The sequence below is a fragment of the Brassica rapa genome, chromosome A02 (genome assembly GCF_000309985.2).
Source record: "Brassica rapa cultivar Chiifu-401-42 chromosome A02, CAAS_Brap_v3.01, whole genome shotgun sequence".
NCBI classification, from domain to species: domain Eukaryota; kingdom Viridiplantae; phylum Streptophyta; class Magnoliopsida; order Brassicales; family Brassicaceae; genus Brassica; species Brassica rapa.
Window position 1 is genome coordinate 17,781,080 of NC_024796.2, and position 26,194 is coordinate 17,807,273.

The 26,194-nt window shown below is 31.4% G+C and overlaps 3 protein-coding genes across 3 annotated transcripts; 1 reads left to right on the forward strand and 2 right to left on the reverse strand.

Moving 5' to 3' along the window:
• The first annotated feature begins 331 nt into the window (after window positions 1–331).
• Window positions 332–1,273, forward strand: LOC103853529 (probable respiratory burst oxidase homolog protein I). Its single transcript, XM_009130431.3, has 3 exons — window positions 332–658; window positions 776–854; window positions 935–1,273. The coding sequence occupies exons 1-3, from the start codon at window positions 542–544 to the stop codon at window positions 1,042–1,044; spliced, it is 306 nt and encodes a 101-aa protein (XP_009128679.1). The 5' UTR covers window positions 332–541; the 3' UTR covers window positions 1,045–1,273.
• Window positions 1,274–7,637: 6,364 nt separating this feature from the next.
• Window positions 7,638–9,379, reverse strand: LOC103853531 (dirigent protein 6). The gene has a single exon (XM_009130432.3). The coding sequence runs from the start codon at window positions 8,357–8,359 to the stop codon at window positions 7,796–7,798; it is 564 nt and encodes a 187-aa protein (XP_009128680.1). The 5' UTR covers window positions 8,360–9,379; the 3' UTR covers window positions 7,638–7,795.
• An 8,248-nt stretch (window positions 9,380–17,627) lies between these two features.
• Window positions 17,628–18,401, reverse strand: LOC103853532. Its single transcript, XM_033285235.1, has one exon. It carries the CDS (start codon window positions 18,399–18,401, stop codon window positions 17,628–17,630), a length of 774 nt encoding a protein of 257 aa, XP_033141126.1.
• Window positions 18,402–26,194: the final 7,793 nt, after the last annotated feature.

The following is a 26,194-nucleotide window of genomic DNA, read 5'->3' on the forward strand; positions in this document are numbered from 1 at the left end:
ACATAAGATCCATTTAGATGAATTATCTAGATGAGCTATGTGGATAGACAAACAAACAATCACAAAAATCTGAATGGATCATCTGAATAGATCATGCAAATGAATCATTTGGATGGAGATGACAAATGGTGAAACAAACAGCCTTCTATTGCTTAAATTTAATCGGATCGGTTCATTTGTTTCTTGTCGGCTTTCTATTTAAAAGAGATCGATTTACAATTTGGGTTGTCGGATTCTAATGCGTGGTCTATTGGCAACACGTACTAGTTACATAATATTTATTAGTTGATACATGTTTCTCATGTTTGTATAGTTAGTTATAAGTTAGTATTGTCTAGACGTATGGCTACGTGATGAATAAATTTGGTGTAGCTGTCAATTATCTTTAATTTGTAAATGTAAAACGCCGAAGTCAAACAGAAGGAAAATTTTTGTGTTTGTGTCTGGCGTTTGCATTTGTAGAAAGAAACTTAAGAATGTTTTATATTTAAGTTAACTACTAACATGTTTGTATTAACAAATACAAAAGGGTGTTATTGAGATGCACAACTACTTGACGAGTGTGTACGACGTTGGAGATGCTCGAAGTACTCTTCTCACCATGATCCAAACGTTACACCACGCCAAAAATGGCGTTGACATGTTTTCTGGAACTAAGGCAATTATCTTTATCGATTACTTTCTATTAGCCAAACTATCGATTACTTTTATCCTTATATATATACATACATAAGACAATACTTTGGTTTCTTGTCTGTGACTTTGATTATTGTAGGTACGAACACACTTTGGGAGACCGAAGTGGAAGAAGGTTTTATCAAAGATTAGCACCAAACATAAGAATGCAAGAATCGGTAAAAATAACAGCAGAGTTGTAGTCAATCATGGTCTGTATTTTCTTTGTCTGAAGAAAGTTTTTGATTTGGTAAAACAGGAGTGTTCTATTGTGGAGGACCGAGTTTAGGGAAGGAACTCTCCACATTGTGCCATGAATTTAATCAAACGGGCTGTTCCAGGTTCGAGTTCCGCAAAGAACAGTTTTAAGGGTAAAAATGATATGGCTCCTCTACAATGTGGCTTTTGAATCAATCGAATCAAGTATATTGGTATACATGTAAAATTAATGTTCATGATTTTCTTCGCTTCATTCATACAACTTTCTTGTTCTTGTTTTTTTTGGTACATTTAACTTTTAGCCAATTCATCAAGAATAAGATTGTAAAACATGGGTGAAAAGAGTACATTAAGTTAAGGTCTAGAAGCTTAGAGCACATAATTTCTGATTGGTTTCTGATAATCAAAAAAAGAAAAATTTGGCAAAAAAGAACAAAACAACTATATTTTAGAATTAAAACCAAAATATTTGTCCTTATAGTATAAACAGTAATAAAAATCCAGTTTACCCCTTCTAATTAACCTCAAAATACTTTTATTTTTATTATCTAAGAAGTAAAGCAATGAAAAGTGAAAAATTAGAACTTATCAACTCCGACTCTGCTTTCTCTCCATCGAAGAGGCGATTAGGTTTCGCCGTTGACACCTTCTTTCTCCGGCCTGTTTTAGTTCGTCGGAGAGCTTTCACTCGTCATCACATCTCTCCTTCGTCCTCTTTCTTTCGTTTCTCCTCTTTAAACACCACCGATTACAATCACTTTGTAATTTCCGCTGGCTACTATCAGAGTTTCTCAAGCTCAGGAAAAGCTTTTTGTCTCTTAGAAAGAACGATTAGCTTCACGTTTTTCTTCTGTTACTCTTACTTCATCTCGGTTCTCAAAACTTGAAGGTTAAGGCTTCGAAATCCCGTCTCTATTTTTTTTTTGTTTTGGTTAGTTATTGTTTATGAGATTGAATTGTTTAGAAACAAAAATCGATTCACGTTTATGGTTTTAATTGTAGTTTGCGGTTGAGTTGATTGTGGGTTATATGTGCTATTTTGAGTTATATTTTGTTTTGGGATTGGGTTTGCATGTATTTTTGAATGCCTAGTAGACTAGTAAATGTGTGATGGTTATATTTGGTTTACTGTTCATTTCTGAATTTCTTTTAAGTAATGGCTAACGGGTTGAAGTATTTGAATTCAAGGATAGGCATGCCGAGTGAGTTTTCAAAACGCATTCTTGAAGGAGTTGAGACCCAGATTGATAAGATCAGCGACACGTGTGGACGTAGGACTCTGAATTGGTGAAGGCTGTTCTCAAGGATGAGTACGAGGAAACTTTGCACGACCCAGTCTTCGGTCCGATGGCACTTGTACAACAAGCTCATTTACTCAGGGAAGATTATTCACAGCTTTACATGCAAGCAGCTCAAGGTTTCCAAGCCTCACGAGTTGTGGTTTTTATTTGCAAAGAGGCTTCTTAGGTTTTCTATGCAAGAATTTTATGTTGTGACTAAACTCAAGTCGAAAATTGAACCCGGCATAGATTTGATGATTGGAACGATGATAAGGGGTTCTGGAACAAGGTGCTGAAGCAAAATGGAAGTATCAACTTAGTGAGTATAAGGAAGGAGCACCTTTAAGTCTGTAACCAGTGGAAATGGTGAATCTAGTGTAACTGTATATTATCTAGGGATTCATCATGGCAAGGTGATGCAGATAAGTATTTGGAATATATCCAAATATCTTATTATTTATTTTATTATGTGGAATAAATTTAGATAATCACCTTTATTTGTATTTTCTATATTTTATTGGTTTTCCTATTTTAATGAAGATTAGGATTTTCTAGATTTAAAGATTTATTATAAATATATATTAAAGCCTAAAGTTGTACTCAAAATTTGGTAATAAACCAGTTGTTCTTTATACCTTGTTCGATTTGATTAAATTGATGAAGCAGAAAGTTGGTCTCAAGAAGCTATTGAAAGAAACTCTTGCTCGATCCAAGAAGAGGTCTCTAAGAACCTTAAAGTTCCTTGATCGACCGTTCAACCTATTTGTCCACTGCATCACAAGGGATGAGAATGTGTTTATCCTTCATGAATACATTCAGTTGGTGATGGACTTTGAGAAAATGAGGATGTATCCTTGGAGTCTTCACGCGTATGATGAGCTGATTGCATCAATACTCAAAGCAAGGAAAAATGTGCATCTTAAGAAAATTTACGTTTTTGATGGATTCTCCATTGCCTTTTAGATATGGGTTATGGAGGCAATCCCAGACATTTGTACTATGGTGGTTAAGAAGATAAAAAAACATGACCAAAGTGAGATGTAGGAATTCGAAAGAAAGTGGATAAGTATCCTACGAAGATATCGCTAGTCTAGAATCTCAGTTCGATAAGGTAATTAGTTTTCCTTTTTTTTTATATTCAGTTCAATTGTCAAAAAAATTATGTTTATTGTTTCATTTGTTCTTGCCAGGGAGAGCTGTTCCAATATATATCTTCTACTAAGAATTTCGATGAGATTGATTAATCTGAGTTTTTAAGTGAAAAGGGTGATGAAAGAGTTGGTCGTGTTACTGCTCTTATCAATGTCAAACAAGACTGGAAGCAATTCGCTTGGGAAGTTGAAGTTTTGCCTCCAAATGTAGAGCTTTTTGATTAAGAAGAGGATGTTGAAGGGGCAAGTGTAAGCTAAATGATCCTGGTGCTGAGACTCTCAAAAAAGGAGCTTTGACTGCTTTATGTAAGATGGGACAACTCATGCATCCTCTAAAACACTAATAGGATTTATGCTTTCCTACTCCATGAAGCAGTGGTGTACATGTCATTAGTTAGTGTATGTGCTTTTTTCCCACACAAAAATCTGCTTTTATGGCGTGCCTGCATGGGATTTTCAACAAATCGAATTTCCCACATGAACATGTGCGTCTGACCAAGTCAACCATACGTTCAAAAGTTTCACCTCGAACCAAAAACCTGTCATCGCTAACTGGGAAAACCTTACACTTCTTACCTTTCTCAATCCTTTAGTCAATCTTCTTCTCCACAACAATGTTCAGTGGCTACGTATGCAAAGAACTAAGTACTTTAACTTCTACATGAAAAACCATCGATTCATCATTTCTTTTATGATGCCCAACAAAGGTATAACTGGAAACTCTATGGGTGAACGCAAAACAACATTTATAGATTCAGTAGGGTTAGTGGTCCTAATATCATACATGTAACCCGAAAATTGACAACGAGCCCAATTTCTCACATCAGGTTATTTTAGATATTTTCCAATTTCACGACTAATTGAGAAAATAGCAGTGAACATCTTCTTAAATCAGCAACTCGGTAAGATTTCGAGGCCTTTGCAACCAAACCAGCGACACATTTTCCCTTGAAACATATTACAACATTGTTCGTCAAGTGGTGATTGAAAATCCCATGATGAGATTGCCAATAAACTTTCGCAAGAGCTTTATCAATTGAGGTATTCCTATCAGAAACAAAAGTTAAACTCGGATCATCAGCAAAGACAACATTAAGCTGTCTCATAAACCAGTCCCACGAGCGTTCCTTCTCTGAGTCGACAACTCCAAATGCAATATGATATAGGTTCTAGTTTCCATCTAAATCAGTAGCAACTAGTAATACTCATTTATATTTGCTCTTCAAAAAAGTCTCATCCACAACAATAACTTTCCGAATGGCAGCATAAAAACCGAGAACACACTGACCATATGAGATGAAGAGGAATCTGAATCTCCCATTGCTATCAGTCTCATAAAATGTGTGTGATCCTGGATTAGCTTCCCTCATCATGTGCAAGTATTTGGGAATTTTTCATAACCTTACTCTGAAATAACTCTCACTGCATTTACTGCATACTCACGTGCTTCCTATACTAAAAAGTAGGTATCTCAACTCCATGCTCAGTACGCATAAATTGGATGATATCATTAGGTTTCAGCCATTCTTTGACACTTTCATACTTACGCACAATGAGAGTACCAATTGTTTTTGATGAAGCTGTCGGAACAAAATTGTTCTTTTTTGATGGAGCACATGAATGATCAGGTACGTACTTTTTGATAATAAAATATGAAGAACCTGTTAATCCCTCTGCACGAACAAGCCAGCTGCAATCATAATCTGCACAACGATTATATACCAAAAACTTTTATCCAATTTGCCAAGCATGTAGTCGAAATTATTTTTCATTGCACATATTTCCATTGTTGCCTTCAAAGCTATTTTGCTAGTAAAATGTTGACGCTTCTTCACAACATCAACCAGAGAAAAACGGAAACACTTTTTTTGTTGATCATATCTTTGTCACAATTGTTATCATCATCACTTTCATCTAGCTTAACATCTTCTTCTTCAAACTCGGTTTCACCATCAGTATCATCTTTAAACTTCATATGACATAGGCTCTTCCTCTCTGTTAGGCGATTCGGTTGGCTCTTCATTCAAGTTAAAATCGACTGTGATATTGCCTGTCTCAACCTTATAGGTCTGGGACTTCGGATATTCGGATTGGGTTCGGGTAAGATTCATTCAGGTCCGGGTTTTTCGGATTAATGAATTCTCTACCCAATAGGTACTTAATAGATTTCGGTTCGGGTTTCGGGTCGGATACCACCGGTTTCGGTTCAGTTCCGGGTACCCATTTATTATGTAAATCATATATATATTTATCAAATAAAATAATGTGTGTAAATTGAAGTGGTTTAGTAGTTACATACTCTATCTTTAGTGTGGCCAACCTGGGTTCAAGTCCCTAAATTGTCAATTTTATTAAAAAAAATAATATTGAAATACTATATATATTTACAATATAGAAGAACGCATAAAAGTTGAAATGGTCTGATGGTAACATAGCCGCTTTTCTACCTATCCAACCCGGGTTCGAGTAGAGGTGTTGACACTTTTTCTAATATTTTGGGTTTTAGGCTATCCATTTTGGTTTAAATGGGTATCCGATCGGGTTTTGGGTAATAACCGGAACCGACCCGATACCCACGGGTATTAGAAGCAATGACCCATCGGGTAATATGGCCATATCTGAAACCGAACCGAATCGGTCCATTTCGGGTTGGATCCGGTTCAGGTAAACGGTACCGGTTAAAAGTCCCAGCCCTATAACCTTAGATCGAATAGACACACATAACCTCGTAGAAGCTTTGTCCCTAACATATGTAAGATAATTTTTGAGTTGTGGATGCTCATTGGTGATGAAAACAGGTGGTGAGACGATGCTAATGATCAAATCAGTAGGTAAGTAACTCAGCTATATATTGACTGTTTACATCAATTCCACAGTCCTCACAAACCATAACTTTTAGGTTGTCAAAGGTTTTACTTATGTTCAAAGTAAGTAATCAACCTCCTTTTCTTGATTAATTAATTAAAAGTCGGTAACTATTACATAAGTAGAGGCTACGACTCTTCCGTCAATTCCCGGAATCCCCTATATATTATTTGAAAAGCATTGCAACATTTTTTTGTAGCCACGTGTCATCACTAGAATGATTTTTAGAATCCTTAGAAAAATAGGTTGGTCCATCTAAATATATAATAAGATTTTTATTAAACCACAATAAATACATTATTAATGTGCTTCATTATTTCCTTAAAATAAGATTACGGAATTGCCTAATGTTGCTAAAGTATATATAACAATTTATGATTTTGAATAATAAAAATTTGATAAAAATAAGTATGTATTATAATTATATTTGTTTAATTTTAAGCTCTTAAAATAAATTAAACAATCATAGTTACCATATAATAAAAATTAAAAAAATTATTTATATATTATATTTTGAACTTTTAAAAACAAGTATAAATTACTAAAACTGTTAAAAGTTTCACATTCAAATTTTGTGATCTATGATTTAAAAATTTTGTTATGACATGATACAAATAACTAAAAAATAATATAAATTGAAAATCTCATTTAATAAGTATCAAAAATAAAAGATATATAAATATATGTATCATTTTAAATTAAACTATATGCCATATAAAAATACATGAATATCATAATTTTGAAATTTACTTTGAACATTTTTTTGATAAAAATTTTGAAAAAATATTGACAACTTAATTTTTTTTAAATATTATAAATTACTTAAACCATTAATCCCACAGTGAAAATTTTGTTATCACTAATTTAAACTTTTTTGCTATAACAGATACAAATGATAAAAAAAGATATGAGCAAAAAGCATCATCTAATAAATATTAATATTTAAATATACCATATATATATTACTATCATTTAAATTTAATTATATATCATATCAAATAGAAAAAATATTTTTTCGATTTATAAAATTTATTTATATGTTCGCACCAATTTAATTATATAAGTAGTAGATAATGATTTTTTAATTATTCAATATATATTTATTATTTCATAATATTTTGTAAACATATATATTTATATATATAATGTTTATCCCGCGCAAGGCACGGATCTTAATCTAGTATGAGATTGTTTCTGATGTAACTTTACTGCATTAGCCGCGTTATCACTATGCTAGGCCATGTTCCGGAGATGAAGTTCGAAATTGTTTTATCAAAAAAACTGAAACAAGATTTCATAATTAGTTTTTTTACCAAAAGCTTATAAAATTGATCGTGGATATATGTTGCTCATATAACGAGACATCCTGACGTTGAAAACGCGATATGTTACGACATAGAATACTTTAAAAATGTATGTTTTCATGGCTTTATCAGTATGTTTATGATTTAGTAAACAAAACATAAGATTATTATTATCATAAAACTCGTTACAAGCGAATTACAATACTATTATGTGGCAACTTGAAGAAACATCACCTGGAATGCATTATTGAAATGTCCAAACACACATGAAACCCAAACGGAGACAAAGGATACATATATATTAGTAACACTCGTAGAGTTTAATATCCAGTTTGATACGGAAATACTTGCTGCCTTCAAAGGTATCGGTCGTCAACGTAACAACCCCACGAGTCATGAGGAAATCACCGGTCCCGCCAACAATCGATAGGTCTCTGGTCGGCTCCATCATCGGATTCGCATCGATTATGGTCATTGTCCCTTTGTGTTGCGTTGAGTTAAACAACAACGTGAAAGTCACCCACGTGTTGTAGGTCGTCTTCTTGTTGTAGAAGAAGAAGCCTTGGGCACGAGCCACCGGTTCCGAGAGGTAGTTCTCGTCCATTGTCACAGGGTTGTCAAAGACTACAAACTTTCCAAAATTGAAGTTGCCTAGTCCTATAGGGTTTACAATTGTTGCTGACGTGGCATTATCCGCGTTATCACCATCGTAGGCAATGTTATGGAGACGGAGGACGAAATGTTTGCATGGTTTTTTTAGGTCGATTGATTTTCGGACTGATGAGACCGTATCAGAGAGGAGTAAAACGAATAAGAAGAAAGAAAATAGGGTTTTGAATATTTGTTTGGAGACTTGATTTGCCATGGTTCTTGCGTTTAGTAGAAATGAGTAGCGGTGTTGGTTTGTGAACAGAAAGAGGGCCGTTGAAACCTTATTTATATACACAATTCACATATTTGTTTTTGGGTTAAAAAAAGTGGCTTTGAGAGACGCATATAATTAGTTGTATTTCGTCTAAAGCTAAATTGCCAAAATTGGCATATTGACTTTTTTAAACACTGATCGTGTGGGAAACTCGATATATTATTTGCCCAACTACTAACTTTTCAAAAATAATTTAAAGGATAGATTCAGCAAGGCGCATCCTTTTTTAGAAAGACATAAGAAACATTAGCATCCAAATAATGGCTGGATTGATCGAATATCATAATTCTTTCATTATCAATTATAAAGTTAACTTTCATGAATTAAAAGTCATACATAGTTCTATAGCGAAAAAAAAAAAGTCATACATAGTTGTCAATGTTAAAACTATTTATATTTCCATTTTATTTAATAAATTTCTGGTTCGATTTTATTTTAATTTCATTTTCCTTTTCTTTTCTTACCAAAACTACATAAACAATAAAAAGGGAATATATATATCTATGTTGACAAAAAGGGGAATATATATCTATAAACTATATATATATATATATAATGAATATTATTTGTTCTTCATATTTATGTAAAAGAACATAAATAAAAGGGGAATTTTACAAAAATAACTTAAAATTTGATTTTAAATACAAAAAAGTGTATCCCAAATTTAATCAAATTCAAAGTAATCTAAAAAACTAGTGAAATTATAACAAACCTCGTATGACCAAACAAAAAACTTGTATTGAGTTTTACTATAATAATCCTCCGCGTGAGAAGACATCTAGGAAAGTCTTCTCGTACAGTAAATTTTAAAAATAATTTATAAATTTTATCAAAAATATTTATATGGGAGGAAGATTGAGTCATGTAACTATAAACATTTACAAATGATGTAAATTTAGATTTAATAGAATTAAATTGTTTGCAACATAGATGAGTGAATGTAGATTGAGTCCTATTTAAAAAAAGTCATAGACGTAAATTGTAACTGATGTAATAGATTTTGTATCACTCATCTCTTATATATTAAAAGAAAAGCATTATAATAAATGCATTCACACTATAATAGACACGTGACAACTTTATAATAATTTGATAATAAGTATGCTAACGCGTTCACACTATATTCATAAATCTGTTCACACTATGTACTTTTGCACTTTCTTAAATATAAAACTCACATACATGGTTCCAATAAAACTCTGGATTTTCCGGTTCGAATAAAAATAGATAATGAATCAAAAGTCAAACTATATATATATATATATATATATATTATTTTTATTTTTTAACCGATAAAGTTGAGCAAAATATTCATAAATTTTGATTTGATTCGTTATCTGTTTTGATTTGAACAAAAAAATCTGGATATCCGTAACTCTACGAAACAAATCAAATACTAAAATACAATATCCAAAAAAAGAAGCAAATAACAAATACCAATATTTTTAAGAACAAATATCTAATTCGATCTGTTATATGCATATATAGTATAACCTCTTTAAATTAATACTCTATAAGTTAATATACACTAAAAATCTCTATAAAATAATATAATTTTATAGTCCCAAATTGAGTTTTTGGTTCAATTAGTATATCGATAAATTAATATCTCTATAAATTAATAAAAAATTATATTTTTTGTGTAGTCCCAACATTATTAATTTATAGAGGTTTCACTATATATAAATATATGTAAAGAATTATATATATATATATATATATACATTATATATATTATACTTTATATCAGTTTTACAATATGTTTGTGAATTAAAATTATTATATTAGGTAATAGAATTTAAAAAATTAAATATTGTTTTATTTTTGCAATAATAATAAAATGTTATTATTGAAATTTTCAATAATTTTAAAATTTTATTTTATTTACGGATAAAATCGGTTATTCTAAAATTCTAAAAAATTTCGGATATCCGAATATCTAGGTGGCTAAAGATCGAATCGACACGAATGCTTTCAAATATCCAGATATTCTATTTGTGCCTACCCCTATTTACAAATACACTTTTATTTTCTTTACACTAAAAATTGACTAATGTCAAGGCCTTTTTATTTTAAATTAATTTTAATTTTATCTTTAATGTAATATTTTGAACAAAAATGTCATTTTGTATTAATTATAAATATCTTTTTATATTTGTCAACTATTTTTATATACTTTTTACATACACATACATGTGCAGCTTGATGTGAGCACCTTGTAACTGAAATATTTAATTTTTTTGAAAGTTGAAATATTTTTTCTTAATGCTTCTTTCTGTACCGACCAAATGGTAGTAAAATAATTTATCTTAATATTTTTTTTTTCTTTTTCTTAAACTATTATATGTTTACAAACTATAATATGAAACTATTGGTTCGACATGACGACTATCTAAAATTCATAACATGAAAATAAATAAATAATATTAATTTTTGGTTTTTACCGGAAAAAAAAACCAAAAAATCAAACATTTTAACCGAATAAACTAAAATGAATATTAATTTAAAATAATAGTTATATTTTAGAAGATTAAAGAAAAAAAAACTTAAAACCGAACCAATATCCAGATTAAACAGATTTAATGCCTTTTTATTAAAAATAACGAAACTAATAATCAAATTCCGTGTAAGGCGCGAGTTATTACCTAGTATTGTATTACAATTGCAACATAACATAATTTCAATCGTAACATAATTTCAAAAGAACACATGACAAAAAATTACATAACACAAATTTATAGTTATATAGCAGACTTCTCTATGAGATTTCTCAAAGAGATGAGTGTACCCTACATGATGGTCATATTAATTTTACAATAAACCACAATTTAAGAAGAAATTAACTTTTCGAAACAGACTTCGAAAGAAATCGTGTAAAGACATATTTGTCTTGTTATTGCCTATGTTTGACTTTACCAAAGTACACTGCCCGTGAAGTCTGAAAATGTTTAGACCTTACGTGATGTAAACTCTCGTAATCATATGTTAGTTTTGTGTTTGACTAAAATTTTAAAATAAATTAACACTTAAATTCTGTTTTATGTTCAAAAATAGAAGATTTCACAAGAAGTATGCAATTTAGTTTCTTTTTTGGTTAATTTCTTTAACATTTGATCAAACACAAAACTAACATGAGAAAAATTCAATTGATATATAGAGACTCGATGTGCAGTTTAGGGAGACTTCATGCAAAGTCTCTTTGAAGTAATCATTCGGAAAATCAAATTCTGGTAACTTTATTTTACGGAGATTCACATCGTCACATGAATCGACTTAATTTTTTCTCTAAAGATAATTAGCAGACATTCTACGTTTAAAATTAACAAAGAAATTTCAATAAAGTATTTTCATGACACATATCTTTGAAATATGAAGATCAATAAATAATTATCTAGATCCGTTAGATTTTTAAGCATATATAACTTTGAAGTTTGAACTTCAACTAAATGAAAGATACTCAGTCATTACTAACCAAAACTTATCAAAATTGAAGAATTTCCATGAAATTATGATTTTGAAAATGGAAATTTTAAAAACAGTTAGATGAATTAGAGAGAAAATAGAATATTGTAGTTGTGTGTATAAGGAAAAAATAAGATTAATTAAAAAAAAAAGCAAACTCTAAAATATTTTTCGTAAATAATTAAATATGATAAAATTAACCAAATGATCTTTGCCTAGTGGTAAACGGATTCCGGCTGGAGCTTCCATTTTGGGTTTGATTCCTCTTGGCCACTTTATATTTATGGATTAGTTGCATACCGAGATGCAACACCTTGTGGGATTAGTTTTTGAGTCTATAAAACCTCTGAGATCCCCACGATTATAAAAAAAAAAGTGATAAAATTATTCAGAGACATTTCTTTGATTTTTAAATAACATATAATGATATTTTGTAAATAATTTGATATATTAATATTGTTTTAAATGAAATGGCAAAATATGTTAAACTGAAAAAATAGTTCTGTATTTAACTAAAAAAAGATAAGTCATTTTAGCAAAATTTCCATGATTGAATAACACTGAAATATAATCTATTAATCATAAAATCAATAATATATAATTTCAGCATACGTTCTAAAATCATATAATAGCACTAAATGTAGTTTGGATTTCTAAGCATTAAATACACTACCAATAATTTTCGATCAATACTCTTTCTGTTTCATAATAAGTAGGGGTGGGCACTTTACCCGATATCCGAAGTGGCACCCGAATCCGATCCGAAAAACCTGAACCGAAATCCGAACCGAAGTAGCAAAATACCCGAACGGGTATTGAACAAGGAGAGATTGGATACCCGAACCCGAACGGATAATACCCGAACCCGAATGGATATCCGAAGATAACCGAACATATGTATAATTAACCTTATATTTCTAGTTTACATCTCTCATTTTATATAAAATATTTATATTGATACTACACATACTTTAAGTTCATATGATGTACATACAATTACGGAAAAAATAATTTGCTACTCACTTAAACAATGCATGTCAAGTTTTTTATTTCAAAAATTTACAAAAAGTTACATCCAAAATTAAAAAAAAATAACTAAATTAATGTCCTTTTAGTTTTAAAATGTTATGTCCAAATCTATTAACCATTCAATCTATTATAAATAAAAACTTAGTTAACTGAAAGTTATATTTTTAAATACAAAGAAACTTGAGAAATGAAAATTTTAATTTTTTTTTCAAAATCTAAATATCCGAACCCGATCCGAAATAACCGAATCCAAACTAAAAATACCCGAACCCGACCCGAAATACAGAAATACCCGAACGGGTTCTACACCTCTATACCGAAATACCCGAAAATCCGAAATACCCGATCCGAACCCGAACGGGTACCCGAACGCCCACCCCTAATAATAAGTGTTGTTCTAACATATTTTTTTTGTTACATAAAAAGTTTTACTTTAAAATTTTAATGCAAATTATATTTATTTTCAGCTGAGAGTTAATTACAAACTGCATTGATTTTATAAATAATTTTATTTATCTCAAATAATATTGATCAAATAGGTGTAATAAATAACAATTTAAATACATTTTAATCACTTTTTTAATCTATGTGAAAAATGTTAAAGTGACACTTATTAAGAATAAGAATATTATATTTTGTTTTTCTACATGCTAAACAAAGAAAAAAAATTTAAATTCAAAATAACGGAAAATATAATTCAACTGAAAACGTTAAAGGTGCGTGGTTGAAATCAGAACACTTTAATTCCTTACCTTTCCTTTTACGATTACTTTGAACATATAATATTTCCTCAAACCATTTCATTTCCGTTTAGGAACATATATATGAAGAAGTAACAATCACTACACACAGGAATTCATCGATTGATAAAAACAAAATAGCAAAAACACAAAGTAGAAATCTTCATTACTGTAGATGTGTAATAGTTAAAAAGTGTATCTTTTAAATTTTTAATCTTGGTGAAACGAGATCTTCGTAAATCAAATCCCTCTACGTATTTCTATTGCTTCGCATTTAAATTAATAATCCGACTTGAGCTAAAACCAATACGAACATTTTTTCACTTAAGTTGGCTAGAACGAACGACAAAAAATATGTTCATGTTAAGTTTTCTCGGTTTTTAGTTTAAAACTCAAATCAAGTGCATATACGAAAAAGCTTGTGTAGATGGAATGAGAACAGAATGCACTTGAGAATTCTAATAAAAGAGAAGCTTATACGAATATAACTAAAATTTTAATCAATATTATTTAAAATCTTTTTATTAATCAACCAAAAACTAAATACAATTTTAAGACTAAAACATATAATAAACCCTTAAATATAGAAAATCCAAACTTGGCTATAATAAATCCTTAAATTGCAATTCACGGATTTTTTAAATACGTAGTACAATTGACAGGATCCGAAATACCCTTTGGATTCTTCAGTGTCTACTGTCTACTACTCATTATGAATTTGATACGACTTTTTTTAATCATAATCATAAAAGTTATCCGTACATCTCCAGACATGTAACCCATAATTTTAATCTCATTATCCGCATCGACTCGAAACATCACACTGGAAAGTTATTTGGTCACCAAACCTTCAAGTATTGCTTTGTTGATCCCTTCTTTAACAAGGTTGGTTTGATTAGCACCTCCGCTAATTCTGTGGCAAGGTATTACTGGACGGAGATTTATAACCAAATTTCTCGAACCAAAAGGAAAAAAGAAAACGCACACAATATAACTAAAGCTGATTTCTCTTTAAAACAGGATTGCTTTTGGAAAATTGAAGCAAGTCAGAATACAATCTAAAGCTGCATATCGGCACATGGTACACAAATAAAAAAAACAATAACTAAATATTCAATGGGATCAAAATCTGGAGAGTAACGACAAACCTTTCTCAACAAAAAAAAAAAAACTAAATATTCAGTGTCATGGTAAACATAGAAAATGGGTTAAAATCTAATCAAGTTAATTTGATCAGATATATAAAATATAGAAATCGCATCTTTTATCTACATAAAATTTTTCAGAGAATTATAAAATTAAACCATTAATTCAAAGGAATAAATTTATAAGTTAATGAAATACAAAATCTCTGACATTGTTAATTTATAGAGTTTAAGATAGGGGTGGGCGTTCGGGTATCCGTTCGGGTACCCGTTCGGGTATTTCAGATTTTTGGGTATTTCGGTATAGATGTGTAGAACCCATTTGGGTATTTCTGTACTTCGGATCATGTTCGGGTATTTTTTAGTTCGGATTCGGTTATTTCAGATCGGGTTCGGATATTTAGATTTTGAAAAAAAAATTAAAAATTTTCATTTCTCAAATTTCTTGTATTTAAAAATATAACTTTCACTTAACTAGTTTTTTTTTTAATTTTTAATAGATTAAATGGTTAATAGATTTGGACATAACATTTTGAAACTAAAAATACATTAATTTAGTCATTTTTAAAAAAATTTGGATGTAATTTTTTGCTAATTCTTGAAATAAAAAGTTTGACATGCATTTTAAGTGAATAGCAAATTATTTTCTCCGTAATTGTATGTATATCATATGAACTTAAAGTGTGTTTGGTATCAATATAAATATTTTATATAAAATAAAAGATGTAAACTAGAAATATAAGGTTAATATACATATGTTCGGTTATCTTCGGATATCCATTCGCGTTAGGATATTATCCATTCGGGTTTGGATATCCAGTCTCTCATAACATTTTGTTAATATACATAGCTTTTTGTGTTAAATGAGTGAATCAAGCCAAGCCGCGAAGTGCATAATCATTTTTATTATACTTCTACCCAAAATGTTAAGATATTTTAACAGCAGATTTAGGAATAAATTAAACTGAGGACACAACAACTTTCCGTTGTATTTTATTTTTTGGTTATGGGATTTATATAATACTAGATGATAATCAGTGTGCATGCGCGAATTGAGTTTTTATATTAATGTTTGTTCATTAAATGTTTTTAGCATTTTGCAACATTACAATCTTTATCGATTATAAAATAGCGAATACCTAGTTGAGTGGGGAGAGGAGTTGAGTAGCTTTTTTAGGTGCAAGTTTTGTGTTAAATGAGTGAATCAAGCCAAGCCGTGAAGTGCAAATCATTTTTGTTATACTTCTATCCGAAATGTTAAGATATTTTAACCGCAGATTTAGGAATAAATTAAACTGAGGACACAACAATTTTTCGTTGTATTTTATTTTTTGGTTATGGGATTTATATAATACTAGATGATAATCCGCGTGCATGCGGGAATTGAGTTTTTTTATATTAATATTTGTTCATTAAATGGTTTTAACATTTTGCAACATTACAATCTTTATTGATTGTAAAATGGCGAATACAAATATTGGTCTCTTAAATGTATCATCGTTGTTGAAGTGTTAACGTATTGCAGCTCATTTTAATTATTTTTAAGACTTCATATGCACAAAAAAAATTAAGTTTTGCGGTTCACACAAATCACCAAAACAAGATAGACAACTTCAATTGTAAAATAAAGAAATATGATTAGGTTTTCAGTTCTCGATTTGTTTACTATTGACTCTCTATAAGTGATTTCATTTTCTACCTCTATAAACTTGTGCTTTTGTACTCGTTTTTGTTTTACTGATATGATTTTTTTTTTTAACTTCTTCTACGAATTCTGTGAATTACATAAGTGTCAGTTTAAAAAGATGGAAATCTGTAAAAATTAGTTTCACTCGAGATACATATCTAGGAATCAAATTTTTGAAGATGTTAGTATTCAAATCTAATATATCAAGATGTTATAAAATATAAGTTCAGACTCGAAATATAATGCATGTCTAGTATATATTCACCAGTTAGGTCAAAAAATGATCTAATTCTGGAACAACAAAACAAATTACTTATTCTATTAACCTATGCTTTTGAAGTTTAGTTACTTAAAAGTATACCGATAAAAATATATATAATACTTTACCATTCTAATATATGTAAACTATGTATAAACTAAGAACTGTTTGATTTATTAAATGATAAAACAGAAAACTTATAATAAATAGTTCAATATCTCATTCTTGTAATTATAATAGCTAGACAGGGTAATAGGAAGAAATAAATATTAGACGAATAATCAAATCTCTCATTCTTCGAACAAAATCAAAAAGAGGTGATTGGAATCTTGTCATTATATTTCATTAAAAGCTTTTTAATAATAAAATCAAGACTAAATTATTTAATCTGAATGAAATAATATATATATATATATATATATATATATATGAAGTGCTTCCAATATTAAAAATTACTCGGATTTAAAGAATTATATTTCTGGGATTGTGATGATCAAATAACATATTAGAAACCATCTATTTAAAAAATAATTTGTATACATAAAAGTATATACATTAAGAGTAAGCAAATAAATAAAAATCAATATTTTTTGTTTATTTACAATCATGTTTTTTTTTGGTTGAAATGTTAAATTTATTTATCAACAAAAGAAAAAAAATGTTTACAGCACAGTAGAGTTTGGAAACATTTGTAGAGCTAGAATGGTAAACTAGAGAGCAAAGTAAACCTTATGTTGTTCTTCCCATCCACTCAAGCAAAATGCTGCCATAGAAAGCAACATTCTTGTGACGCAAGGAGGACACTCTGTTTCGAATAATCTTGTCAATCTTCTTAATGAGCTCTGGTGCTGTATTGAAACCATTGTTGTATTTGCGTCTGTTCCGTTCACACCAAACACTGTGGATCACGGCTTGGAATGAGAGACAAAGCAAATAAGCGCCTAGAGAGGAGTGTTGTGATGGTGATGTTCCAGTCTGGGTTTGGTCTCGGAAGTAGTGATCCTATCGTCTCTGTCCAGACCGTATATGTATAAGGACAGCCGAAGAAGATGTGGTCTCGCGTTTCCTGTGGCTCACCACAGAGGCGACAGTGTTGGTGCTCACCCCAAGCCTGACTGCGATCACCGGTTGAGAGACGGTTGCGAACAGTAAGCCATGCAGTGAAAGAGAAGCGAGGTATAGCTTGTGGAAACCAAACCAACTCACTCCATGCCACTGTGGGGCTTCTCTCTCGCACTTGATCCCATGTCCTCGATGAGGATAACCATGCTTTGTAGTCGTCTTCCCCGTGTCGCCATAGCAGTTTGTCGTGTTCTGCATCCACTACCGGAGCTGGAACATCGTGGATGCGAGCTATCATCGCCCGTAGGTGATAGCTGCGACATCGTCGAATGCTCCATTGTCCAGACGTGGCTGATTCAGAGACAGTTGCGTAGCGAGTGATACCGAGGAGCTGAGTGCCAGAGTCACCTGCAACATCAAGCGGACTTCCCATGTCAAGCCAGTTATCAAACCAGAATAGAGTGTGCCTACCATTTCCGATCTCAGATCGCAGATAGGAGGCAGCCTGTTGCCGAAGCTTAAGGAGCTTGACCAGATCCATGAGCCAGAGCCAGTGTCGGTTACATCCCAGAAGCATCGAGTTTATATGGTAAATCATGTTTTAGTAAATAAATTTAAACAATCGTTTTATTTACTTTATATGGTATATAATTAAAATTTAGTGATATGGACATAGATATATAGTATATTTTAATATAAATATTTATTATTGACACTTCCTACTCATATGAATTTATTAACATTAACAGAAATTTAAACTATTTATAACAAAACTTTTAATGTGAAATTTTTCAATACAAATTTCAAAATTAAAATACTAAAATTTCAATAATTTTTCAATGCAAATTTTGAAATCAACATATTTTTATATTGTATATTATCATACGATTTATGACAATTTATATCTTTCTTGAACCAAAAAAAAGTTAAACCATTGATCACAAAATTTTCAGGTAGAATTTTTACCATTTTTTTATTAATTAGTCGTTTTAATTTTTTTTTTAATTATATGCTTAATGTGATTGTTTATTTTTTTAATAAAATTAAAATTAAATAAAAAAGAGAGAATATACAAAAATTGTTATCAAATATGTATTAATCATAATCATTAACTTTCATATATATGTTAATTATATTAGGTAACTCCGTAGCTTTTCTTTAAGAAAATAATTGAGAATATTCTTTTGCACACTACTAATCAGTTTGATAGTTAGTTGTAAGGATTATAAGAATCATCCTAGTGATGACACGTGGCTACGAAAACATGTTGTATTGCTCCATAATTAATATATAGGGGATACTTCATACTAATTGTGAAGGAAAAATAGTCATGCAACCGTACATTGTTCTTTACGTTCCCCGTTAATTAAGGATATTCAAACGAGCATAACCTATCCACATTATAAAGTTCAGTTTTATGTATGTGGGGCTCGGACCATCATCATCCAGTACTTGTAAATATCCTATCCAAATCAACAACGAAAAGAAAAACCTTCAAATTTGATAAGCGATGGCTGGATAGTGAAGAAATAAGACAAGTCATTTTCGATGGTTGGAACTCATGTGACCTCTCTCCTTAAAGCAAATATAATGGATCACTAGGTGATAACCCGCGCCATGTGCGGGGTTAATGGCTAAAAAAGATTATTACTTTTAATCTATATATAATAGAAAGTCAAAAGTCACAAATATTATATATAATAAAATATCTTACTATAATGTGCATGTTTATATAATGTAAGCTTTTTTTTTTGAAAAAGTTTATGTAGTTGGATAGGTGCATTTAAGTATATTTTATGAAAAAAAAACTATAAAAATAAGCAAAGACTTATATAAATTTATTATGAATTAAAAAAAACAAAACATAGAAAATATAATTATTCCATTCATAATAAAATTATGATTATAATAACTAAAGCAACATAGGTAATAGAAAAATATAACACCAAATCATGAAAATTGTCTTCAAAATTCCTGGTTTGCAATCCTATTGAGAGAAATAACGAAGAGTGAGTTTACCAAAAGAAATGTTGAAACCACAAGATGGTGTCAAGAAGAAGTTAAACATCAGCTTAGAACATCTTTGGGTGAATAAATGTTGAAACTGGGAAACCAGTTCGTTTTTAATTGATATATGGATTTTATCTCCCTGCAAAAGAAAAAAAAAACATCAGATACGAAAGAAATAACATGTTCAATATGTACAGGAAACTAAAATTTATAACTTACTTTTTCATCAACAAAAACCATTTCTATGGTCTCTCCACCAGCGGCCGAGTATTGCTTCCAAAGTCTTATGACTTTCACCTTAATCTTCCATAGAGACTTTTTTGGTTTTAAATCAGAAATAAAATTCATGCCTTGCATTTTGGATTATACTTTTGAAACTTTTGGGTTGTGATGGTGGTGTAGTCTTAGCATAGGCAAGATATATATATATATAATATTTCGACGTTACGGTTTAGGCGAGGAAACTTCTCTCGGTAATTAAGATTTTATAGCCACAAAATCATGTCTACAATCCCTAATTGATCGTCTAATTTGGAAAGAATACAGATTAGATTTACACCATAAACATTTCAAATCCAACAATCAGTAAATTGTTAGCAAAAACTAATCAAGACACATAACCTATTGTACATTTTGTCATATCAAAATTGTTGCATAAATCGTATTGTTGATTTTTAAATCGGAAATAAATCATTCGACTTCCCATAAACAATCATGTCATCATAATAATGTAATATATGTATATTGGAAAGGAGATCCCTTAATAATCACAACATGTATTTATCAACACTCTGGGCTGATAAGGAAAATGATAAGGATTTATCAACATTCGTCTTCTCAAATAATTCCAATTGATGAAAAATAACATTATTAGTCTATTAAAATTTATTGAGATTTCTTAATCTCAATGTCTTGGTGATTAAGTTAAAGGATTGCATTAATTTATTATGGATTTTCCTTTTGAATTTTATGTACTTCGTAATATCAATAAATTATGATTTATAGCGATATCGTGCAATATCAATCCGTTTGAATTTATGTACTTCATAATATTGTTTCGTTTGAATCAATATTGCGCAAGTAATGACATGATTATGATTTATCATTCTGATGACCATTATCATAATGACATGATTATGATTTATAATGTATTATAGAAAATAATAACCGTCATTATTTCGGTCAAACATATTAATTGCATACCAAATTTAGTTTGAAAGAGATTGAGATGGAGTATAAAACACGTAGAACATGTATTATATAGGTCACTAACTTTTTATTATAACATATAGATTGCTGTACAAAGCATATACAAATGGACTAAAAATGATTATCATAATAACAAAAGTTTGATATACAAAGATCATAATTATAAGTTATGACATATAGATTGATATATAAATTTTTAATATTAAAAACACGTACAAAATATAAAAAAACGTTGAAAAGTTCAGCATGGTGCAAGAGGACTGACATGTTGGGGTGATATACAAAAGTTATTAGTTATAACATAAAGATTGATATACAAATTTTAATATTAAAAAAAAATTAAATTTTACTTAATGACTTTTGTAAAGAATAAAAAATTATAAATTTTGACACTATATAAAATCAAATGTAATAATATAATTATATTTAATATTGTTGTATGAATTTAGAATTCTAGTTGGAGATGATATGTGATAATAGTACACCAAAATATTATTTAATGTCATGGCTTCCACAAGTTGAGATCTACTGGCTTCCACACTTCGCTCTTATATAAATATACATTACATCAAACTGGTCGAATAAGGTAAGAAGGCTAATCAATAATTCAAAATTACACTATTCATAACATCTTTACCATGCATATAAAATGAAAACATATACTATAATGACTTCGTAGGTTTATTTGGCAATGGCATGACATGTAATTAGCCTAGGGAAGAGAGGGCTATTTAATAAAGGGTGTGAGGTGCATTGTGGTGTTGACACCTAAGAAATGACAAAGTTGCTAATCATACATGAAGGTGAGGTTTATTTTTTAAAATGCACCTCAAATAATAAAAAGGGGAGATATATCTTGCTGCATGAAAACTTTAGGAAATTGGAAAAGAGAGAAAGACTTAAATGCTGCAAAATTAGTTGCAGATCTAAAATCAAAGGTGGATAACCTCTATTCGGATGATGATGCCACAACAGAAGAGATATGGGCAGTTTTGAAAGAACTTACAGAGACTCTTATGGCAGAGGAACAATTTTGGAAACAGAAGAACATAGTCTTCTGGCCCAGAGAGGGGGACTTGACCACCAAGTTCTTTCATGCTATTACCAAACAGAGAAGATTCAAGAATAAGATTATGAGTCTTTTGAATTTTGCAGGCAGTCTTGCGGAGGACGAGGAAAAACTACGACTTTCAATCCAGAACTGATTGACGAGGCCCTGGCTAATGTCACGACAACAATATATGACCGACTAGATGTGGATCTTACGTCCCTTGTTTCAGAATGGGAAGTTAAGCTGGCTCGATTTGCAATGCACCCAGAAAATACACCTGGACCTGATGGACCCACATCATTATTTTATCAATAATTATGGGACATTGTGAAGGATGACTTAACCCGGATTCTTAATGAATTCTCCTTCGATGGAATAATGGCCAATGGGCTCAACGATGCCAATATCTGTCTCATCCCTAAGAAAGAAAAACCAAATGAGATGTTTCAGTTTCGACCAATTACTCTTTGCAATGTAAGCTACAAGATAATATCGAAAGTCTTATGTGGAAGATTAAAGAAAGTATCACCGGATCGAATTTCTGAAATCTAGTCTGCCTTTGTTGCTGGAAGTCAAATATCTGATAATGTATTGATAGCACATGAGGTGTTTCAAGCTCTTCGTATAGATCCCGGTGGAAGAAATAGGCATATGGAAATAAAGACATACATGAGCAAAAAATTATGATTTTCTAGAATGGGAATTTATCAATGCGGTCATGAAGAAAATGGGTATTTCAGCCTTATGGATTAAGTGGATAATGCGATGTGTAACATCGGTGAAGTACCACGTCCTGTTCAATGGCCAACCTAGAGAAAATATAGCCCAAAACAGGATTGCATCAAGGAGATATTTTGTCTCCTTTCATCTTTATCTTATGCACAGAAGCGTTCGTTATCACTCTTAATCACACTGAGAATCAAGGTAAAATAGCGGGGATGCGCATGTCACGCGCTAGCCCTCTGGTATCACACCTTCTCTTTGTTGATGATAGCTTGTTTTTCTATAAGAAGGAGCCCCGTGAATGCGATAAAATCATGTAAACACTTAGAACTAATGGGAAAACTTCTGGATAGTGTATTAACTTTGAAAAATATTCTTTACTCTTTGATAAGATGATACCGGGACAGGTAAAGGAGGTGGTCAAAACTCAATTGATCTCACAAATGATGGGGGAATGGGAACTTATATTGGTATTCCTGAGGACATCAGCGGTTCGAAAAAGAAGATGTTTGCTTTCCAAAAAGAACGCTTGCATAACTGGGTTAATGGCTGGACATGTCGATGGCTAACAAAGGGAGGGAAAGAAGTACTGATAAAAGTCTATCCTACTGGCTCTACCTATCTATGTAATGTTGACTATGCTTCTACCATTGAAGAAATGTGAAAACCTATCTAGCACCATTGCAAAGTTTTAGCGGAATTCAAACTATGTCGATCAAGTGAAGAGGGTGGGATAGGATTCAAGATGATTTATGAATTCAATCTTCCCCTACTAGGTAAACAGCTATGGTGATTGGTGCACTTCCCAGATTCTTTGCTAGCAAGAGTGTTAAGGGAAAAAAATTTCAGATGTAGTTCGCCTTTGAGACTAAACAAGGATGCTAACCTTTCATATGGGTGGACGAGCATAATGGCGGAAAAGCCATTAATCGTTATGAATCAGGCAAAAGGTACACTCTGGAAATAAAATTAGAACTTGGGAAGACCTCTGTCTACCAACGATCCCAGCAAAGCCATCAAGGCCTATTGCACCGGTGGTACACCCAATGTTTTCTGTAAGTGAACTAATACTAGGAAGTCCAAGAAGATGGAACACTGAGTTGCTAGAAAATATATCAATCCGGAGGACATTCCATTGATCCAATATTTGGCCATAAGCCAAAGATACCATCAAGATGATTATTGTTAGAGCTATACAAAGAATGAGATATATATTCTTAAGTGAGGATACTGGATAGCCAGAAACCTTCTATTGATCAATAGGGATACGATGGAGACACAAGCAGAACCTAGCATCACAAAACTCCAAGCAAAGGCTTGGAAGATTAAGCTCCACCAAAAATCAAACATCATATTTGGCAAGCAATATATATCTGGACAACTAGCAGTGACAAGCAATTTGACACATCGTCGTATGCGATGTGAAAATCATTATCCTCCTCGATGTGGAGCAGAGGATAAAACTATAAATCATGCAATTTTGAATGTCCCCAAGCTCTACAGACATGGGCACATGCAGAAACCCAACACCACATGTACTGTTTCCTAGTGCAAGCCACTTCACGAATATGTATTATTTATTCTGGCGGAAGAACGATATTCAAGATCATGAGCTAGATAAAGATCCATATCCTTGGATCATATGGTACATTTGAAAAATGATAAATGATAAATTGTTTAGAGGAACAGACATGGACCCATTGGAAATTATTCGACATGCTGAGTGAAAATGCCATACTTGATTTGATGTGAATCGTAAACAGGAGGACCCGACGGAACCACAACGCCCATAACAAGCAATAATCTCTGAACGATGTATGATAGACACATGACGCACTCTTCAGTGGTTATGGATGGACATGTACAAATTCCAGAGGAGTAACTCAGCTATTGGGAGCAAGAAACCAACTGCGAAGAATCTCACCGCTTCACTCAGAGCTTGAGGCCCTTTCATGGGCAATGGAGTGCATGTTACAACATTCGACGTGTCAGATTTTTGACACCGATTATAATGATCTAGTATTAATGATTCAAGACCATGGAGCATGGCCTAACTTTTCCACTGCCCTAAAAGAGCTGCTGAAGCTGAAGAGTACATTCATTGAGTTCTTGATTGTTTAATTCCTTTGATCTCAAAATATATCGTCTGATCCAGTAGCCAAGATAACAAGATCTTTTTACAAGAACTTGTACTACATTGGTTGTTTTGATCCAGTTTGGTTTTCGAAACCACCTAAAAACTTGAGTAATAGAATAGCCATCTGAAGAAAAAAAACATAGATTAACATAATAGTAATATGTTCTCTGATGGTACTGATGCTAAAAAGTCGCACGCTATTGACCGTGTCATGCTACCATCTTCATCTTCGCTTCCTTATGTTAACCTAATGCAGACAGACAGGCGGATGATTTGGAATCTGGTGAGATTAGAAATGATGATTCAGTGAATGTTAACATTGAGGCTAACTTGGTTGTTATTGAGGATGATTCTAAGAATCCCACTGATAAGGTAATTACTGGTGTCTCTAATCTGCATGTAACATGTTATACATAATACATAAAAGCATATATCTTAATAATTTTAACATTTAAACACCCCCCCCCCCCCCTCCCCCACCAAAAAAAAAGTATATATCCTAATAATTTTGGTGGATGAAACGAGCTCTTTAGAAAAGGTTTCTGTCTGTTGCTTTGCAGTAAAAGCAACTAATTCAGTGTTGCCTTTATTTAGGTTAGCGACAAAAAAAAAGACATTGAGGTAAGGAAAATCTCGTAAATTGGATCAGATCCGTCAGAGAGTATCCACTTTAAAATTGCAATGATTTTATGATATTTGATTGATCGCTATAATGTTTAGGATAAAGCAATAATTTAAATTTACTATAGCGATCAAACTAAATCGTAGTACCCTAAACTTTCCAACAGAACACTAAATCGTAGTAACCTAAACTTTCCAACAGAACCCATTAATCAATGTAAATCTTTCCACAAAAGAAACAAGAGACATCGCGAGGAGAGCCAGCTGATCCGTCATACTCGATATCACTTGAACACACTTTCTTTGACATGTTCAAGAAACCCGACTGCGCTGAACATACAAATCCTAATCATTTCAAATTATAGTTTTTTTTGTCATCTAAAAACCCATGAAAGTTTTATGTTGAAACCTATGGTTTAGAAGAAGAAAACACTCAACGTTTATACTCAATTACACTCTATATATGAGTAATTCTGAAAAAGTGAAACATATAGATGACTTTTGATATATATATACATCATAGTTCGTTCTTATATTAAAATAAGTTTGAAAATCAAGAAAATTTTGCCGGTCACACATTATCCATATACCCTGCTATGTAGATAGAAGAAATAAAAATCCAACGTTAGAAAACTTCAAA